The sequence below is a fragment of the Glandiceps talaboti genome, chromosome 6, assembly GCF_964340395.1.
Source record: "Glandiceps talaboti chromosome 6, keGlaTala1.1, whole genome shotgun sequence".
NCBI lineage: Eukaryota > Metazoa > Hemichordata > Enteropneusta > Spengelidae > Glandiceps > Glandiceps talaboti.
The window spans coordinates 25015112-25037152 of NC_135554.1; the positions used below are offsets into that span (position 1 = coordinate 25015112).

At 34.2% G+C, this 22041-nt stretch overlaps 1 protein-coding gene across 1 annotated transcript in view; it reads left to right on the forward strand.

Annotated features, from left to right (window-relative positions):
- The first annotated feature begins 7673 nt into the window (after positions 1-7673).
- The window catches only part of LOC144437070 (mpv17-like protein 2), a 44452-nt gene continuing 30084 nt past the window's right edge, over positions 7674-22041 (forward strand). Inside the window, exons 1-3 of the mRNA XM_078125940.1 lie at positions 7674-7917; positions 13428-13589; positions 19325-19401. Coding sequence (XP_077982066.1) covers positions 7674-7917; positions 13428-13589; positions 19325-19401 — 483 coding nt within the window. The remainder of the gene's footprint in view (positions 7918-13427; positions 13590-19324; positions 19402-22041) is intronic.

The following is a 22041-nucleotide window of genomic DNA, read 5'->3' on the forward strand; positions in this document are numbered from 1 at the left end:
TCCTGAAATTTCAAACATTGTATTACAAATCATTGTTTAACTGTGTCCCATTTCAGACAGACTAATCACTGTTGTTGTGTGGTCATTGCTCAGACACACTGCAATTAGTAAACTACCAGTGAAATTTACACAAGTATATTTCACTGATAGCTCAGTAATTGCAGTGTGTCTGATAACATGAAGTGAGACACAATTTACATGTATACAATGAGTTGAAATCACAGTGTGACTGATATCACGAAATAAGATGCAGTTTAATACAACCCATAGCATCTATTGACATAAACATAAAGCATTTGTTTGTATCACAATCATTTAATATAGCATCCATATCAAGTGTAAAAGTATACTGTTTCATTTGCTAATTGACCACATTAGAAAGGCCACATGCTAAGCTTATAAATAAACCAATTGAAACAGCATACTTTTACACTTGATATGAATACTATAAATGAATGTAGCACATAGAGAAAGTCCTTTACTTCAGTGTTACCCGTTGTATTAGGAATTGTACAGGTTGACATAGACAAAGGCAAAAGTCACCACCATAGTATCAAATTTCTCTTCGGACTCCTGGATCCTCATCTGTGTATTTCTACAGTCTCTGTACTTTTCTGTGTAAGGTTTGATCAGAATCTCGTAAAAAAATAAAGTGGCAATATTGTAAGAAATTATTTTATGAAAACAATTAGTGATAGATAATGCTATGAATATTTCCAATCATGATGCAACTTTTAATTAAATAAAATTAGAATTTTAACAAATTTTGACTCTTTTTTTTGATAAATACAAATGTAGTGTGTTTTAGATTTGGCTTATATGTAATATCGAGTGTGGTTAAACTCTTGTATGGTAGTGTTGAGGTTATTGTAGATTTTAACAATAGCACAAACTTATCGCATACATGTACACACCATACACACACACACACACACACACACACTCTCTCTCTCTCTCTCTCTCACACACACACACACACACACACACACACTCAATTTCTGAATCAGAGATAGCTATTTTACAACAGCATTGTCAACATCAGGGGGTTATCACAAAGACCAGACATAAATGACACCAGTTGTATATAAAATGTATGATCATAAATCTCGCAATATTTGTAAAACACATTTGATGTGATGTCAAATGTATGACATCGGAAACATAAATTTGCTTGTGAGTATTTCATGACTCAATACAATGTCTGATTTCAATCTCAAAGTAACCTTACAACACAAACTATAATTTTTGTCATGTATCAACAAATGCACCACAATAACCAACAAATCGTTCGCCATTTTATTTATTCTATTACGTTTCCTTATATTGTCTTTTGCTTTTTAAAGAATATATGACAAGAAGCTGGATAGAGGGACTGTGGTGGATAAAAGCATCTCGGTAAGGTACACAGGCTAAAGAGTACATTGCGTACGTTCATCTATGAAGCCTGCCCTCTACAGATTTGTTTTTCTGGTACTTTTGTTTTTAAACACCTGATGTTTATTAGTACAATTACACTGATTCTAAGTGCTGCAAATCCTCGAACGCAGTTTGTTCGACAAGCGCTGTATTTTCTTTATGTCAGACCCCCCCCCTCTTTTTTTTCTCAACATGCACATTTAAAAAAAACACGTCAGCAGATTACTACGGTTTGATTTTTGCGAAATACTTTCAATTCTTTCATTTCAAGACATGTACAGTTTTGGCTATATACACAAACAGACCTTGAATGTGGGAATCAATAGTGCTTATCATACAGTCACAACAATAAATTTATTGTCATATCTTGTACAATGAAAGTACTCTCAATAAAAAAAATATGATTTTTTTCTTGAACTATACACATCTGGTTCTTAAAATGTTCGAAAACTAAACAGGATATATTGAAGGACAAAGTGATTTTTATAGTAATAATACAATAACAGTTACAGTTATAACCTATCACAGAAATACCATCGGTAAATCATAGTCAGATACCACATCCCGACCCCCCCCACCCCCCCCATCCCCTGCCCTACCCCTTTCCACACTCTCCACTCTGAGTCGTACGCGTCTCTCTTTCTTTCTTCTACTATCTGCGTGAATACATCAATATTGATTTTTGATTAGCAAGGTACGGTCTGATCTTAACGGGACGAACCGGGATGTCGATGAATTGGACGAAGTCTGATGTAACGTTTGTAATCCTAAATACAGTTGTTTTAGGCTGACATCGAGTCGTAACTCTCTCGTTAGTTAGTACCTCATCATATTGAGCACATCATCAGAATTTGATTCGCAACAAGAGATTGTCTCGGGTTATCGGTATATTGGGCGAAAGCTGAAGTTTACAAAATGTCTAGGGTCGTGGACGAAAACGTAATATAATAGACGACAACGATTAATAAGAAATAGAATAGACCCCAACGATTAATAAGAAATGACGTATATAATTAAGTATTAACGTCGACGTCATAAGATACTTTTGATAATTTATTCATTCTTCTGTTCAGTTAAAGTAGAGGCTAGGAGATAGACGTCTGATGTCTATAATTCTACTGGCAGACATATCGAATTCAAGGATTAAACTTCAGACTATACTTCATTATTTTCAACAAAATTGATTTATTAAGTTATCAAAGGCACCGAGGACCGTGAATAGTGGTATATCTTTGAGGTAACGTCCTGGGTCTGTGGTTAGGTATATACGAACGTAACTACAGTGTTACGTGTAGGAATTCAGATGTACGTAAATATCTAGCCCCGCTCATCAGTACGTATGTATCAGTGCTTCCGTGGCTCGATTCTGTCTGCTGACTATACTTAAATCATTGAGAATACTTTCTATGTGCACGCAGTAGAAAAGTTATTTGATCTATCAAGGTAACCGTTTTCTACCAATTGTTGTAACTAGCTAGAGTCATCACATCCCAATCAATATACTCTCTGTATGGAATGTGAAAGTAGGCAGTAAATAGGTCATTGATAGCGTTGAAGTCTACCATGATGCAATATTGGCATTGGGCTTGTCCTAGCTTAAATTGTCGATCTGGAAAATCTAAATACATTTATTTGTTTTGGACATTGTTTTGACTTCTAATTATTTCAGTACAACTCAACAATTCAATCAACATTCCATCCACTTCCAATGGTTAAGACGTCGACGCGTTCTTCTTCGGAATAATCCTTCTAGGTGATTTATAGCTACATGTACCTTGAAAGTTCATCACATTGTCTATCGCATATTTATTTGAAAGTCGAATGTTTTCCAATATATATTTACCGCATTTATAGCTTTACATAACTTCCGTTTCAAACATATAGACTCCGGAGTGAACGCTGAAAGATCTACAGCTCCGGTTCAAAACATAATTGTGCACGAAGAAGTGGGCATCTGTTCGCTAAGTTGCAGTAAATGAGCTCAGCGTTATGCCGTTACTTTATACTTGATATGAATATACACACTGCCTGGATAACCATTTTGATTACTACCTCCCAGCAAAGGAATGACCAGCTCGAGACGGACGTCGAGAAGGACCTACAAATGAGTGAGAAACGAATGAAGTGATCATAATATTAGTAGACTATTAAAGTATAAATTGACGATTAGCACAATATGTACCCGGGACAAAGTACACAATATTTCTTCGAATTCGTGAAACTATATATCGATATATACGAACTTATGTTACAAGGTTAAGGGGGCCAATAAATGATTGCATGATACCATGATGGTATTCAAAAACACACTAAAATTAAAACAAATATATAAATCGATATGTGATATATGGAAATTATTACCTGCAGATTTGTCTCATCATATATAACACATATTGGTGGACTAATAAAGGTGCCATTGTAAACAGTACAGGTACAACACATACATGAACACATTCAGTTGTCTGTTGTAATATAAAGCCATTGTCGAGAGGTATTTGGAAGATATTAAACTAAAAGTTTATTATTTCAAGTCGATATATTGCATTGTCATTATATTGTGTTCTCACCTGAATTTGATACTTCGAAGCTATCGATCCTTGCTTTCAAATTCTGAAAGCCTGTCGGTTTTTGTTGCTGAAATATGGTTGATCTACGCCGTCGTGAGCTTGGGTGTTGGTTTCCAAAGCCCCAACCATCTGGTGGCCCACAGTTATCAGCCCCTCCTTCCTCACCAGTAATGCTAGTTCGTCTTGTAGCCATCTCCGCTTCTCTTGCTTCCTTGGCAGCTTTCCGTTGTCTGTCTCTCATTTCATCGAACTCTGCTAGGGATATACTCTTCGTAACCACCGGCATACTCTTTCGCCTGCCCTCCTTCAACTTGTCGCACTGATCTTGGGAGAGTCCTCGAGGCATAATGACATTGTTGGCCGGATCTTTCAGTTTGAAAATTGGGTTAAGTTCCAATAGCTCTCGCTTTAGTGCATCTTTCTCTCTATTCAATGTGTGGGCATGAAACCTGAATTCTTTATTGAGGTGGTCGTATTTTCCTTGCAATCGACGTTGTTCACAATCATTTAACGTCTTTGCTTTGCTCATCGACCTCGTTGGTCGTATCTTCCCCTTGGCTCCCTTGAATTCATCGTCGTCACCCAACTTTTCAATCCCTGCCATCGAAAATCCTGAAAATAAAGAGGTATATGCACATAAATTAGTTACTTAGTGTGTGTGTGTGTGTGTGTGTGTGTGTGTGTGTGTGTGTGTGTGTGTGTGTGTGTGTAAATGTGAGTGTGTGTGTGTGTGTGTAAGTACGTGCACGCACATATGTATGTATGTATGTATGTATGTATGTATGTATGTATATGTATGTATGTATGTATGTATGTATGTATTTGCTTTCGTGAAGGATGCCAATTCGTCTCGTGAACAGAATAGTAAAACTAAAAAGATCGTAAATTGTAACAACCAGATATATTAACAACGAATCTCATATCTAGTATGATCATGCACAAAAATACGAGGGGGTAACTCGCGATATGAAAAAGGAAAACAAACAAGAAAAAATGATGACATTGGGAAAAAAATCAATACTGAGAACAACGAAACTCTATAGTGTCAAATTTAGTAGGGGAGCAAGGCTAGGTTCACGCAACAACTGGCAATACAACCCTATATAGCATAAAATAAATAAAAACCAAGTTTATTTTCTTCAGTTATGTTTTGACTCATTTCACAAAGCGATCTAAATTGTCATTGGGACATTTCAGAATACAAGATAATTCATGAATGTACGTACTACTAGTTATATTTTGTGATTAAGTCGAATGTATGAGTGGAAAAGAAATATGGAGTGACGTTTTGGTTTATTGGTAAAATGTAAGAGTCCGGCCATTTCACACGTTTATAATATTGCGATATAGCTATCTGGGTCAGGCCATATAGGATATAACTTTACATCTGCATGTGGTTTTATTTTATGACTGGGAAGGTAGGGTTCACAAGCAAGTTTGCGATGTGAGACTTTGGTAGAAAGAATACAAGAAAGAAAAGAGGACTGAGGGAGGGGAGGGGGTGGAGTTTGTGTTTTTTTGGCGATTTAGTGGAAAATTTACAAACGTGATATATCTCACCTTCGTTCTTGAGTCCAGTAGCAGCCTCCGACTGTGTAAAAAATGTGGTGGTAGCGGCAAGGTAAGCAATGTACCTGGAACTGATCGTTGGCACGCCTGCTGTTTCTACAACTCACAGTAGCTTTGTTTTAAAGTATCCTGTCTTTAATGCTAAGACACCAAAATCGATAAATTTCACTACAGCGGTAGCTTCATTAATAATGCAATTGTAATCTTGTATAATTATATCGATTTTGTTCCTATGGGGGGATATAGGCTTATATAAACCATGAACGAGGGAGTAATGTTTACCTTTGTCAGGAATATTGAGGGGGCCGGGGATTATCAAAACTGTCACTCATGCCAGTAACTGTAATATTACAGACTGTAATTAGGAAGCGGTAAAAGCGTTATATATAAATAAATATACCATCAAATTTAAGGAACTGTCCTGACATTTTTAATTCCAAAATTCCGGAATGCGCCAAGTTATTGCGCGCATGTATCACTGACAGTATCTATGTTCCTCAGTGAGACCAGGTTTTTCAAAATACACAAAGAGCGCCATCAACACTGCTGAAGGTTGCAAGAATGGATGACTTTTGTTTTTTTTTAAGTTCGCCCAGTCCATTATCATATGTTGATGCAATTCCTAGTGTCGTACACATGACATCTGTTGTTTATGAAACACTTTATAACGTTACTGCTGACAACTACACATACTTTACACAGTACATTTTGTTTTGGTGTAGTGTGAATTTAGCATCCACAAACTAACACGCGCACGCACACACACACACGCACACGCACACGCACACACACACACACACACATACACACACACGCACGCGCGCGCACGCACACACTATTATTCTGTATTTTTAATTACCAGCTATAGAGCAACTTCACTGTTTTTTTCTGAAATATTTTGTTTGTTTACTTGGTTGTTTGTATTTCTAAACAAAACTAACTGAGCCTGATCTCCCTGTGATTATACGTACAAGAAGTGATTTGTAAAGAAACTGCACAAACGCAAATAATCAAACTGTTTATTTTATGGTAATGTTTTAATAAATAGATCCAGAGAAGCGATATATACATGCGCAGACTGAATGTTACATGACGTGGTGGTAACATTACATGCATTAACACGATTAGGAACTATTTGTCCAGTTTACTCACAATGTGCTTATGTACATGATAAACACTTTTAATCCCATTTTTTAAAAAACTTTAGTGCAATTTATTTCAAACACAGACTTGGGCTTGGTTGTTTCACATTGTTTTATCGTAGAAACAAGTTAATCACATCTTTCAACATAGATACCCAATTCGCATCCATACAGCAATCTGGGGTCTATTTCGAATACCTTATAATTAGTATTGTACAAAACGTGTTTTTTTTTTTTTTGCAGAACCAAAAAATAGCATGCTAACTACAGGCACAACAGAGCATATTTCCTCTGCCTCATGGCGGCGCCGTCACCACATAAATAGACAGCGATCTAGCGAGCGAGCGTACTGCCCTACTAGTAACTGGATACAAATAGAACCATTTGCTTGTTATAGTTACGATGATGCAACACGGGCCAGACAATATTGCCAAATAAACGAAGAGATTAATCCTGCTTACATACGAACTAGGTCGGGCGGGACACGATTCTGACGAGAGATCTAGAGGGATGAAGATTTCTGTGAAGTGAGAGTGATGTTGTCAATAGTTGTGTGACGAAACGAGTTTATTTCGCTAAACATCGCAGCAAGTGCGCCATAACAAGTCACCAGGGCCCCACAATATCACAGAAAAATTGCATTTAAGTAACTTCATTGTGTGGCAACATTGATCACGAACCAATAATCATGGTACAGTCGTCTTGTAATGTTCAGTCACATACAATCATCCTACTACTGTGTGACCACGACGCGTCGACGACGTGCACTCACTCTAACGTATATAATCTTAACATAGGGGGTCATACAGAATAAAATCGCTTCCTAAAGGCTCCTGATTGAACTGCTCATGCGCAGTTTTAAGATTGAGCGGCAGTGGTTGAACTTCTCCTGTTATACTCAATCGTGGATTTCATCATTCTTAAAAGTAGTATTGATGATCACCAGGTAGGGAAAAAAAGTATTTGACGAAAGACAATCATGTTGTCTGTTTTACGAACTACCGCGGATAAACTTTTTTCCAAGTATTTATTTATTACAAATACTGTGACGTGCGGTGGTCTATTGGCAATGGGAGATGTCATTCAACAAAGTCGGGAAAGAAGTTATCACGTGAAACAACACTTGAAATCGGAGTCAGCAACCATATCCACCGGTCAGCTTCATAATGTCGTCGGAGGTGGGCAAACAGCGGTGGCAATGCAACAGGATTGGAGCAGAACCGGTAAGTCCAAACGTATGAACGTATGAGCTTGAACATATCAAAACAAACTACACAGCTGTTCGAGTGTGTTGTCGCATTTTCGGCTTTCGTACACTTTCAAGAAGGTAGATCATATCACGCGATCACGCCGGTTTCTCTCTCATAACCATTACAATTTATCACAGAATGTCTATTACAAAAAAAAAACGTGAAATAAAGGTACAAGGCTGTTTTGGTTTCGTGTTTTGAATCGTAGCAATCTAATGTTATGTAATAGTAGTATTACGTAATGTGTCTAGTTACCTTGTATGTAGGTAGTTATTGTTCATTAGGCCTACAAAATAAATTGTTTGGTTCCGGTTACACGATCCCACCTAGTTTTTCACTGCCGACCTCAACCTTTCTTTTTACGCATTCGAGAAAAAAAAACGAAATCGCGAAAATTGTGAAGTCTTGCCAGAAATAGTGGATGCAGAAACTGACATCAACTTAAAAAGACAATATAAAACTGTTCTTCCAATCTGTAATGGCTGTACATCTGATGGGATGAAACCAATAACACAGAGACCATATGGAAAACAACGGAAAACATAATTATTTGAAATAAACCATGTAGGGTCTATGACTAAATACTCACACATAAAAATAAAAAATAATCTACCAACCCAAACTATTCTAAAATTGAGCGTAATTGGAACCACACAATTTTTTTTATTAGGCCTAAACTAGCTGTATTTTTGTATAATTTTTGTTTGTGCATATTTTGGCGGTCAGACTATAAACTTCCTCTTGGAAAATTTCTTATTGATGTGAACAGTCCTCCAGCAATTTTTTAAAGGATTGTATTGTATTCACTTTATTTTTGTATGCTTTTCATGCTTGCTGCACTATGGCATGTTGTTATACAATAAAGATTGATTGGTTGATTGTAAACTTGTATAAACCCATCCACACTGTTTATGAATAAGCAAAATACAATGATAGCTTTCTGTACGCCCGACTTTGAAAGAAAGCATAGAAGCAACAAAGTTGAAATCTTTTCAATTCATGACAATGTTTACAAATTTATTTATTTTCCTTTGTGATTAAAAATAATAAAATAAATGAATAAAATAAATTGGAAAGAAAATGTCTTTATAATAAAAGTGAAATGTAAGCAAAAAATACAAACAATTATTTTTTCTAGGCTGTAAAAAAACATCCTTAATGAATTTATGATAGTTCCAGCCACACTGTAATTCACCTTAATATATTTTACATTAGTGGGTTTGGGTTCAGTCAATTGCATGCAATGATTAAGCATGCTTTCATTAGGAGAATGATTCAAGCATCTTATAAATATGCAACAAAAATTACACACAAAAATGTATACAACATAAACTCGGTTTTAGTCAAATATTTTCTGTACTGGCTAAATTTCAGTATAATATTTTGACTCTGTGTTTCCTGTCCCTGCAAGAACTCATCAAGTCCAATGTAGGATATCCTGATATGGTGAATCCTGAACGGAAATACTTGCCATTATATTGTTGTAAAGTAATATAGTGATTGATTTTGATTGATTGGTATTGATTAGTATGCTGTCACCTGCACAATCAATATCCATTCACAAATAACTCTCTCATATCCTTTATATAGTGGTACATTTCCAATATCATGTACCATAGTTTCACTTCAGAAATGTTCATGTTATTTTTCCTACATTTTTGAAAGCATATTTTAAGGTGCATTTATGTTCATTCTCTTAAGTCAATAAGGACTATTCAGAATAAATATTTTAATTGATGACAAAAATCAAATTGAAAAAAAAATAAATTTTAATTTAAATTTTTTTCTGTTTTTTATTTTGAGGGGTTATGTTATTAGAATAATAAAGATAGTTTCACGTCATCCATATAGTAAGTAAGGAAACAAGATATTTTACCTGTATATTAAAACCTCCAAAAAACTAAAACAATAAATGTTCAACATTTGACCTTGAAACTTAAGGTCAAGATCAGTAACAAAAAGAAAGAAGCTTTCAATCAATGAAGTGCCTGTTGTTTTTCTCATTGTACTTCCAGTTTTGGAAAAAACTTTTTCACTTAAAATGTCCTTGAATTTAGTACTTTTCTGCAACTGTGCTATACTGTTATCAATGGTTTTTCAGCCTGTAACTTTCAGTGGAATTATTCTAATTAAAAACTACAAAATCAGCTTATTTGTTTGCATCACATGGCTTACACAATATGCAGTGTCCTTGATAGAAGATATTTATAAGACGACTCAGAGACTAGTAAGATTTGTATTCCTGGTTGGTTGGTGACCAGGAAGGGAGAATCTTTAGTCTGTTGACTGCTTTGATGCCATATTTACAGAAACAGAAGTGGTTTGAAGTATAGGTTTCATTTTCTCAAACACACTAAAGTACTTAGTTCCATCCCAATTAAATGCCTTTAGGGTTATGAAATGAAATAAAGAAGTATGCTGTGACTGTGAGGAGTAGATACAATTGACATTTAAATAAATGACAGTTAAATTTCTACAATTCTGCTATTTGCAAGACCCTCGGGCACTTCTGCTAATTCCCTTAAAAGCGACCACAGGTCACATAACGCCCAAGGCACTCTTTTGGACTTGTGTACCAGAGGCAATGTCATTCTCGGCTTTATTTAAGTAACCTTTTGAATGCAGATCAAGGTCTTACTACTGTGAGACTAAAATTTAGATAGCTTTCTTTATTGATAATTGGTAGTATTTCAACCAATCGGAATTGGACAGTGTTAAATTTTCCCCTGTTTGTTTGTTTGTAGGGAAGATGCATGTATCTGAAAAATTTATGGACGGTTTAGGCAAAAATCTTTATTGAATGATTGCCTATAAGACAAAAGCAAAGTTAGACTTTTTGATGGCAATCCATGATTACCATGGCAACCAAAACAAGTGTAAATGAAAAAGAGGCATTTTTGTTATCCCACTAAATTATAGATGGATTGAAATAAAACTTTATGGAAAGCTTGGCTATAATTCAAGGACTAACTGATTAAATTTCATAGTGAAATATTATTAAACATTTTTGACAAAATCACTCAAAATGGCATTATGTGTATCTATAGGTGTTTATCACTTAAATTAGTAAATCCACCTTTATCTACAGAATTTTTTTTTTGTTATTGCCATGGTAGCCAAAATGTAAAATATATGAAATTCTTTTTCTTTGCCAAACTATGTCATAGTGACACATGATTTCCATGTAGCCCTGCATTTCTCTTAGTGCTAAATCCAATGGTATCATAAGAATTGAGTACAGTTGTTACTATGGCAACCAAAATAAATCAAATTGCAAAATTTAACCTTTTTGTCAAAATGAGTCAAAATGACATGTGAAGTACATATACATATCCACGTGTCTTAGTGAGTTACGAATCTAGTGATGACATCCATACCATACATGTGTACCATGGTTGTATGACACCTATAAAATGGCGCTGGTTTTCAATGATGTAAAAAGAGTATTCTGATTGGTCAGTAAGTTGTAAGATCATTTCTATTAATGGCCATGTGGGGGCGTGCTTCATACATGCAAATCAGGTCAGCATCCGTCATGAAGTGAAATAGAAATTACACTAGTTATAATTCAACCTGTGTCCATAGTGGATAGGGAGAAACAAAATAATGAAGTCAAATGAATGAAGTGGTAATGACTAATGCTCTACATATTCATATGTCCATTCTGAGCTTTATTATGGTTGATTTAGGGGAACAAACTTGAGGCTGTTTCCATTTTAGCTGTTATTGCTTAGGCGACCCACAAAAGTAATTTCTACTAGTTCTGCATTGCACAATATCTTTGAAATAGAGCTACAAAAATTGACAAATCTGCCTCAGAAGAGACCGACTGTGATATGAAGCATTGTACTTTAGAAAATAAATAACATTCCTTTTCTTCTCCTGGCTGGCCTCAACATTGTGTGGGCATTGTTTATTGAGGTGTGGAGCTCCTAACATTGTTAATTACCCATAATGCCTCTCCCAGTGTCCAGTAGGGTATTTTTGAACCAGATTTGCTAATGGTATGGCTGTATTTTAGCAATCATTGTGGCCGTATGATGTGCGGTTGAGAGAAATGACTTTCCTAGGCTCCCTACATGTAGCTTTGTAGAAATGCAGCAAAGACAAAACCAGCTTCATCTTTGCCTTCCATTGAAGAAGTTTATTGTCAGTCAAGTTTTAGTTCCTTTAAGAGATATATTGCTCCACACAATAATTAGAGTTTTACCTGATAAATTTTTTAAAACAATTTTGACGACCCATAGATAATGGTATGATACCCCTCAAAACAGAAAATTGAAGTGTAATTTGATCTCAAACAGATTGCTTACTATCTTTCTATTTTTTGTTTGGGATTTGAAATTTTAATCATATATAAAAAAGATGACAATGCCTGGGAGAGTAAGTACATCTGTCAGTATGAAACATGATATTATTAAACATGATATGGAATTACTAATTATAATGATATCATAATTACTTAATACTATTGTGAATAAGTCTCATGATTTTATGTCTAATAATTACTATTGATAATAGCATCATCAGATGACAAGATTATTTACAAAATGAAGACAGCATTTCGCCTCAAGTCATTGATGATACTTAGCTGTAATACAAATGTACATGTACACCAGTGTATTTGGGTATCAATAGATTGATCTACAACATAGGGTTGCTGTAACTTACAACAGCTGACATCAGACCATGGACAAATAGAACCTATTACAAACAGGGAAAGTAAACACATGTATTGGATTAATAACACTTGGCACAGCATGTTGGAAGTAGAGAGACTTGTATTACATTCCATCATTTGGTAAGAAAAGTTTTATGGCCACTTTACATAATACACATGTAGTTTATGTTCACAAGCAAATTTCCAGTTCCCCTGACACTTCATAAAGAGGCCATAAAACTGTTCTCATCAAACTATGGTGTGTAATACAAGTCTCTGTACTTCCAACATGCTGTGCTAAGTGTTATCAATCCAATTCATTTGTTTACTTTCTGTTTGTAACAGGTTCCATTCCTTCATGGGCTAATGTCAGCAGTTGTAGCATATTATTTGTTAAAATAGAACTAGTAGATAGACTTATTCTCAGTACCTGCAATATCATTTTACCTCATACAAAAGGGTCAAAATAGAACAAGAAGGTTGACTTATTCTCAGTACCTGCAGTACCATTTTACCTCATACAAGAGGGTCAAAATAGAACAAGAAGGTTGACTTATTCTCAGTACTTGCAATAGCATTTTGCTTAATGCTAGAGGTGACGTCAAAACACAAGTAGGTTGACTTATTCTCACCCATGCCTATAGCAATGCATGTGTAGTGCATGGAACAGAAGTTATGATGTCAACCAAGAAATCGAATGTTAAGTATTTTTATGATGTGCCTAGGCAGTAATGTTCCATTTCAGGTAGTGAGAATTGTTCCAGTCTCAACTTTCTATTGATTTCAATGGTCTATAATATATTTATCATTTTTTTTGTTGCAGGTCGGATGTTTGTTATAGGACTTATACTTGGACCTTTCAACCACTGCTGGTATAAGTTTTTGGATCATATATTACCTGCCAGGACATTTGGAATTATAGTCAGAAAAATTCTTCTTGATGAAATTATAGCATCGCCATTTTTTGCAACAACATTTTTTATGGGTAAGATGTCATTAGTTGTGTATTAATAGCTGTAATGGTTTGAAGTGTGTTCATAAATATCACACAACTTTTAATTTTCTAGCTGTAGTCACCTTTTCAAGTGCAAAAATAAACTTACATGTACACATTCTCAACAAAAATACTTTAAAAAAAATTTTGTTTACCGTTTACAAATCTTTTATGTGTAAAGCAGTAAAGTCAACCTTTCAAGAACAAAACAAAAATATAAATAAAAAAGTTTTTCAACAGAAATACTTTCAAGAAGAATTTTGTTTTCAGAAATTTTTGACAAAGTGAAAAGTTCCAAATCTTATGTACCATATTGAAGGTTTACTTTGATTTATGTGAAACTACAACAAAACTAGTGTTGGTTTGTATAGTTTAAGATTTTATTAGAAAGTTTATTTGGCTGCACAATCTTTTCTGCATTTCTGTAACTCATTTTTGAGAACTTGCTTAATATAGAAAACTAACTATTGGTACATATATATATATATATATATATATATATATATTATATATATATATATATTATATATATATATATATATATATATATATATATATATATATATATATATATATATATATATATATATATATATATATATATATATATATATATATATATATATATATATATATATATATCACAAAAACTGATGGAATAATGCATAGTCTCACTGCAAACACAGTTATCAGAATTGGATTGGACAAAACAAGTTCAAAATAATCATATTGACTGTATGATGCAATGTTTCAATATCATATGTCTGTACTTATCAGATTCAGCAGTTTGGTCATGTACAAATGTAGATCATGACAAAATTGTTGAAGCCACAAGAAAAACCATATAATGAGAAAGGTTAAGGGCAGTTTATAATAAAGTACTATCTGATTTCCTCAAGTAGTTTCCTAAGGTTTCCTGCATCAATTATGGTAGATGGTATGGATATATCTACATGTATGCAAACTTTACCTGTTTTCTCCCCTTCTGACACTGGGTGTATATACTCATTGGATGTTCTGAAAAAATTGTGTATTTGCTGCATGAGGGATTAAAAGTATTTTATCTGTTTTAAACACATTTCTGTTACCAAGTTTTTGTAGAAACATGGTAGTGAGGCCTAATTAATAATGAATAGAACAGGAATAAAAAGCATATTTTGGAAACTTAGTTCAGGAAAATCATTGCATGATTTTAGATCATTTTCATTATGCCTGATTGCCAAGAAAAACCCAAATTGAAACTAGTCCCTCACTCAGTGTTCAGTGTCAGTTCTTGCCATACTTGCCATTATTTGTCTATAGCCTTCAAATTAATATTTCTTTGTAATAATTTTTCACAGTTGTGTGAAATTGGTTAAAGAACAATTTTTGGAACAAATATTTGGGTTCTGTAATTGCATAATGCATGTATGTTGACTTCCATCAGTAAAGGAAGTACACTGAACAATTCAGGAACATATTGAACCGAGTTTTCTTCAGCAACTGCACATACAATATATATGTATTAGTGATGTGAAATCATGAAATGGCTCCCTAGAACCCAATTAAAGTTGACAAAAATGCTGTTATTTCCCCTAGTTATATAATATATTCCTCTTGGTAGACCAACTCTCTTCTGATACTAAGTGTCCTGGGTATTGGTATCAAGACTTCAACATCATCATTAAAAGACAACCAGTAGACAGATAGGTCAATTGAAACATCATTAGAATGCTGATGACAACCGATAGGAAATCTCAGCGATACACACCACGGACTGTAAACTATCGACTCTTTGTCATCGAAACGTGACAAGATCTTTGTAGTAATGAAGCAATGCTTGACAAGCCGTCTGAAAATTTAATCTCCTATCTGATGAACAGTCAGTAGATGATGTAGCAAACCATGCATGTCTTCCTTTGACTTACAATCTCAGAACAAACTACACCCCTCCAGGGCTTTTGTATTTATTTCCATTCACTGTTCTAAAAATATCACGTATTTGCTTGATGGATCAGAAGTCTTTAGTACCTGTTTTAAACACAGAGTAACCATAATGGTTTTTCTATGAATATTTTGCCAAAAAAACCATGTTAAGTCCTCTCCTACTTTTCTAAAACTGTATTTCTTAGTTTTTGTCATGACTACGTATATTCAATGAATTGCATTTGTACACTCTCACGCATAGTATTTTTAAAGGGTTCATTTCTGCCACGTTATTTTTAAGAGATTCGTTTCTGCCAAATGTTATTTTTAAGGGGTTCATTTCTGCCACATATTATTTTTAAGGGGGTTCATTTCTGCCACGTTATTTTTCATAATACGAATTAAGTATAGCTTTGCGCTGTTAATGAAAGAGTGTTTTTCAGTTGAATACACAAACAAATAAGTTTTAGATACTTTTGTTGAACAGATTCACCACTAGAATAATTCTAAATTTTAATGGCAGTATCATATTACCATAAAGCGGTCCTCTATAGGGCAAGTGAACTGAAGATTCAGTACAATTGCTGTAGGCATCTGTCCGTCTGTCTTGATCTCTGTCTGTTTATTAGTCTTTCTATTTGTCTGTTTGCCTATTCCTGCCTATACCTACCTGCCAGTCTGGAGATCAGAGCTGCTAGCTGGTCTGACCATCTGTCTGTATATATGTACGTGTACTAGTGCATGTCCCTTTCTGTTTGTTGAACTGCTAATAGTAACCTGCCCATACACATGGAACTGCCTGTACATGTACATGTATGTCCTGTATGCCATGGAAGTCACTGAGATTCAGAATTGGTGTCAGTCAGAATAATTTTTATTTTCATATGTGAGTGAACTTAAAAACAGGGTCAGTACAGATTGGACGTAAGAAAGACATTCCAAAAATTATGATCAGAAGCTTTAGTCATATTCAGGAATCTCTGGTAGAATTTTCAAAAAGAAAGAACAGCATTGTATCTATTTTTTGTGTCATAAAATATTTCAGAATCTGATTTTCTTTCCACATTTTGTGATTTCCCCCCGAAAAACTACATAAAAAATTTAGAGTCAGCAGGAAAGAACCGAGGTAGGGTCGGCAATGTTAGGAACTTTTTCACAAAAGATGTTTTCTGATGTATATTGTATAGATGACAGATGCTACTTCTTTGATTTGAACATGATACATTATATAGTTAAAAACCCGGTTAACTAGATTTTAGAAAACAGATATTTTCATTAATGTGGTGCTTTATCTTAATGGGGTGTGTATGTGCCCATGTGTGTGTGTGTGTGACTTCAATAATGTATTTCTCCATGCCAATACATGACCTACAGACTTATCAGATCAGTTTAGATAAACTAATAGGCTCTAGTGACTTCTCTTGAGTGTAATTACTGCATTTGACTATGAGTAACACTACAGGAGAAATTGTGAGGACTGGCGCTGAGAAAAATGTATATATCATATGTGTAGAAGTTGTAACTTGGGTTTTAATAGGAAATTACTTAATATGTGTGTGAATACTGTATGGGGAGGAATTCAATATGCTGTGCTAGTTTTTCCAAATTATACTATTTAATTAGGCTCAAAATAAATTGTGGGGGGGGGGGTTCTTGATATTTCTGCTGTTTTCAAGAAAACTGAAGCAGTGTGACAGTGTATTGAGGATTTGAACAGTGAAAAAAAATATCTGAAAATATGTACCATCAACTCAACAGCCATTTCAATGTGTATTAATTTTTGCTATACTTACTATGATGTTACTCTATCAGTAGAAATAATTATTATACAAAAGTAAAATTTGTTTACATCAAATTTTTCGGACAATTCTGTAACACCAAATTTTTTTAAAGACAATTCTGTAATTTGCTTGTTAAAGAGAGATGCACACTTTAATGACAGTGTTATTAAAATGATAAATGACAACACAAACAAGTGTGCTTACAAAACGTAAACACAAATATTCCTAGCAACAAAGAATACATCCATAGTAACAGACAAATGATATACTTTTACAATAATTTAGGCAGTAATGCTGATGAGTAGTTAAGTGAATGAGCAGTCAAAAATAAATAATGTACATAACAACATGACCATGCCTTTAGCAACAACCAAACAGTTTGTTGTGTGCAAGATTAGCAATTAAGTAACATCTACAACCAACCCAACTAAGCTAATGACTTATCAATCAAACGATCCAAAAATTTAATCACCTTGAATCCTTGTATAAAGTATGCAGTTGTACTACATCGTCATTGGCACCATAATAAATTATGACATGATCAAATACATAGGTTTTTAATGGCATAAATCTGATCTGTACCTTATTTCAATTTTTACTCTTTGGCTATTGATATGTTAACTCAGTGTTTGACATGTACAGGCTTAGTAATCCTTAATGTCATTAGTACTACTAACAGTAATTTATAAACTGAATAAATGTGTATATATATCTGTAACTTTTTTCAATTATAAGACCTGTCATAAGTATCTACAAAGATTACATTACACACACAGAGATAGCAACACTGATGTGTAGTTCAGTGAATGAGCATTCAAAATTAGACATAGCAACCATGACAATGCCCATAGCAACAACCCAAAATTATACACAGAGAGGGAAAGCACTGTAGAAGGAATGCAATCACCATTTGGACTCATGTGGGTCGTATAAAAAAAATCCCAAGATTGTCAGATGTCAGAATGTAAGCAATCCATTTACAATCGAGATACAAATCTCTGCAGTGGCGGAACAGTAGTTTAATCAATTTAACCATTAACAGACATTTCCTCCCATGAGGACATCCACATCAGTGTATAATAATAGTAACTGGTAATGTAATTATTGAAACAAAAGTTACTGATCAATATCATTTATACTCAACCATCTGCTATCAGTTATATGTGTGTAAACAGCTCAGCAACATTTTATTAAAATGTGTGAGTTGTGACTTTTTGAAAAAAATGTCTGTTATAATTATTTCTTTGTTCATCATGAAAAAAAATGAAATTTGCTTTGCAGTGAATAAGGATCACAATGCACATTAATACATTTAATAAATGAATTGGACCAACCTTGGTGTAAAACTTAACTTAAATCTGTTCGTACGTGTTTGTACAGCTCATTTCAAGTTACCATTCACTGGATTTGTTAGATACAACCACACAGGAACCTTGAGGAAGAAATTGCATATTCTTTGCTAAGATAGCAAGATCGCAACTTCTTGCTACATTTTTGTTGATTATGAAATTAACCATTAAAATGTACTGCAATTATAGATTTAGACATGCAGGTGCCAATGTTTTGACATGGTCTGTTTTTCATGTCTGCATGGTGGCACGTCCGTTCATTTCATTTCATTTAGATAAAATGTTGCAAAAAATATTCATTCCATCTTGCTATCTTAAAGTGTAGCATGTGCAATTTCTTATTGGTTTCTGTGTGGTTGTATCACACACAGTCAGTGAACAGTAACTTGAAATGGGTGTTGCTGTGTTATCTCTTGGTCTGAGACAGCAACCACTAGCTAAGCTTGCTTGATGTATATTATTCTGTGTGAAGAGATTAATTAATCTTCAATGATTGTATTAGAAGTCTTGACAGGCTGACTTATGGGACTAAGCTGGCAATACCAAGACATGAAATTTGTAGATTTACCCATCACTACATTTTTCTGTCACCTGAAGAATTCCAGATTTGTACTCTCATCCTCTCTTTGTTAATAATACCAGGTAGAAATGTACTGAAACACCACCATTGAATGATTTTTTTATGTTTCAGGTATGGGAATTCTTGAAGGGGAAGGTGTACAAAAGAGTTTTGATATTTTAAAGGAGAAATTTCTATCTGTATATCTGGTAAGTATACTGTGTGGCTAAACACATTTTTAAGATGAGGACCAAATGTCAGGTGACATGGTTTTTGAGATTTAATACATGGCATACAGTTGAAGTCATTTGAGAGATAAATCATCAATTGGCTTGACAAATATCTTGCTTACCTTGCTACATTTTAATGTCTGGCATGGCAAATACCTTCCTAACATTGCTACATTTTATTGGTCAGGATTGACTAATACCTTCCTAACTTTGCTACATATTATAGTATGACATAACAAATATCTTCCTTACCTTGCTACATTTTATCATCAAGCTTAATATTGCTACATCTTATTGTTTTGCACACCAAAAAGTGATGTACACTTGTTACATTTTAATTCAGCATACATGCCTGAAAAAGTAACATTGCTACAATGTGTATCATTTGATGATGTGTGTATACATGTATCTATACACACATACACACAAACACACACACACACACACGCACGCACACACACACACACACACACACACACACACACACACACACGCACGCGCACACACACACACACACGCACGCACGCACGCACACACACATACGTACATATATCATAATGAACTGTTAACAGGTGAAAGCTAGTCAGAACTTTTAGAAACCCATGAGTTGAGATTTGTTGAGACCATCCAGACATGTACATTGTACATACATACATACATACATACATACATACATACATACATACATACATACATACATACATACATACACACACACACACACATACATACATACATACATACATACATACATACATACATACATACATACATACATATATGTACTGTATAATGCATACACACACATATGTTTATAGTCATAATATCCAATAAACGATAGTTCCCATTTCCCAATTCACAGTGTATAACTTAGTACATTGTGCATTCATACATTGTACTGTGACAGCCATATCTGAATTATTCATAGACAAACGATTCACAGTGAAGTTTCAATGACTTCTTTCACAGTTGTAGATGTATAATCTACACAATATTCATGACTTTAGTGTGTTTGACATCAATTACTGTGACTGTCTCATTCGATAAGCGAGTCATTTTGTAACAATCAGTTCTCTTGCATATACACAGCTAAAAAACATGTCTGTCATGACTTGTATTTAGCTGTTCGAACTAGTCCCTGTTGACCATAACGCTGAAAGATTAACGAATATGCAACGCTGATGACTGTACTTCATTTATTGATTGCGCTGTGTATATCTTTAATCTTATGATGTATGAATTTAATGAAGTAATGTCTCTTGTGGCCCGACTAGTCCCTAGTAACAGGTGTCGCATTATAAAAATAAATCAGTACAACTTTCCATCAAACACATATTTTCTCACCAAAACAATGATGAGGGTTTAATGTGCTATTTAAAGTTTAATCAGCAGCATCAAGCAGTCATGACTCTAAACCTAAATTTACAAACAAATGATTTCTTATCAGGTCATTATGAGGTTTTGAAAGAGTGTTATCTGATAGTAAATCATGGCTCATTAATGTCGTGTTTGGGGATTTCTGTACATAAAGAATGCCTGATTCTTTCTCAGTATGTTTTATCTGAAATAAAACTTGCATGACACTGTCAAGCCTGTTCGTATTACAGCTGCATCATCAGTTATTCACAAAAGTACAGAGAGATATAAATCAAATCATTCTGTTAGAAATTCTAAGAAAGTGAGGGGGCTCAGTTAGATTGTGCAGGCATCACCCTATTTCAAAAAAGTAAAAAAAAAAAAATTATGAAAAAAAGAACAAATAGAATAATGGCTTATGGCATGTTTGACTATGCATATCGTCGATATTGGTGAATCCCAGTCTAATTAAAGTGCCATGTTTCAATCCCGGTCATTGCATCAAAATCATGATAAGGCTAACACAGGACCATTCTTTAGTTCTCGCCCATCTGCCAAATAATCCGTTTTCACACTTAGCTTTTAATCCTAATCCGAAGTGGGCTTTTAAAATCTGATGTAGGAAAATGACTCGATTGCTTCTTTTTCCTTCATATATAAAACAGTGAGCATCTCTTCCTACATCTGACCCAATACCATAGACATTAACATTTACATTTGTGGCTCTGAATAACCAATCAGGACAAATGTAATATTACCAGGTGTAAGAAAAGGTGCTTGTAACTGCCAAAACAAAGATATCGAAGGCAAACAACTATAGTCGCTATACACATATGTATATGAAGGATATAGAGGTAAATAAAGCATTGAGATATATTCCTACGTTGATTTTAATCAGATTTGATGAATCCCTCTAAGAAGCAACACATTTCTAACCTTTGAGTAAATCTTGTTCGATATATTCCTTGAGTTTATTAGATTACTTGGTTAAACATACAAAGTCATCACACATTTTACCATCAAATTGTAATCTGATTTCCTCCCATCTGTTTATTAATTTAAATAAAATGATTTCCCACATCATAAACTATCATGCAGAAATGAATTACCATTTTGATAGTAACAGCTTGCTATTCCCAATGCAATATTTCTCTATCATGGTTGTTATCAAATTTAGAGTTAGTATTAAATTCAATCATGTTTTTCAATTTTTTAAAGATTTCAATGTACATTGTAAATCATTTTCTGCAAAAACAACCATGA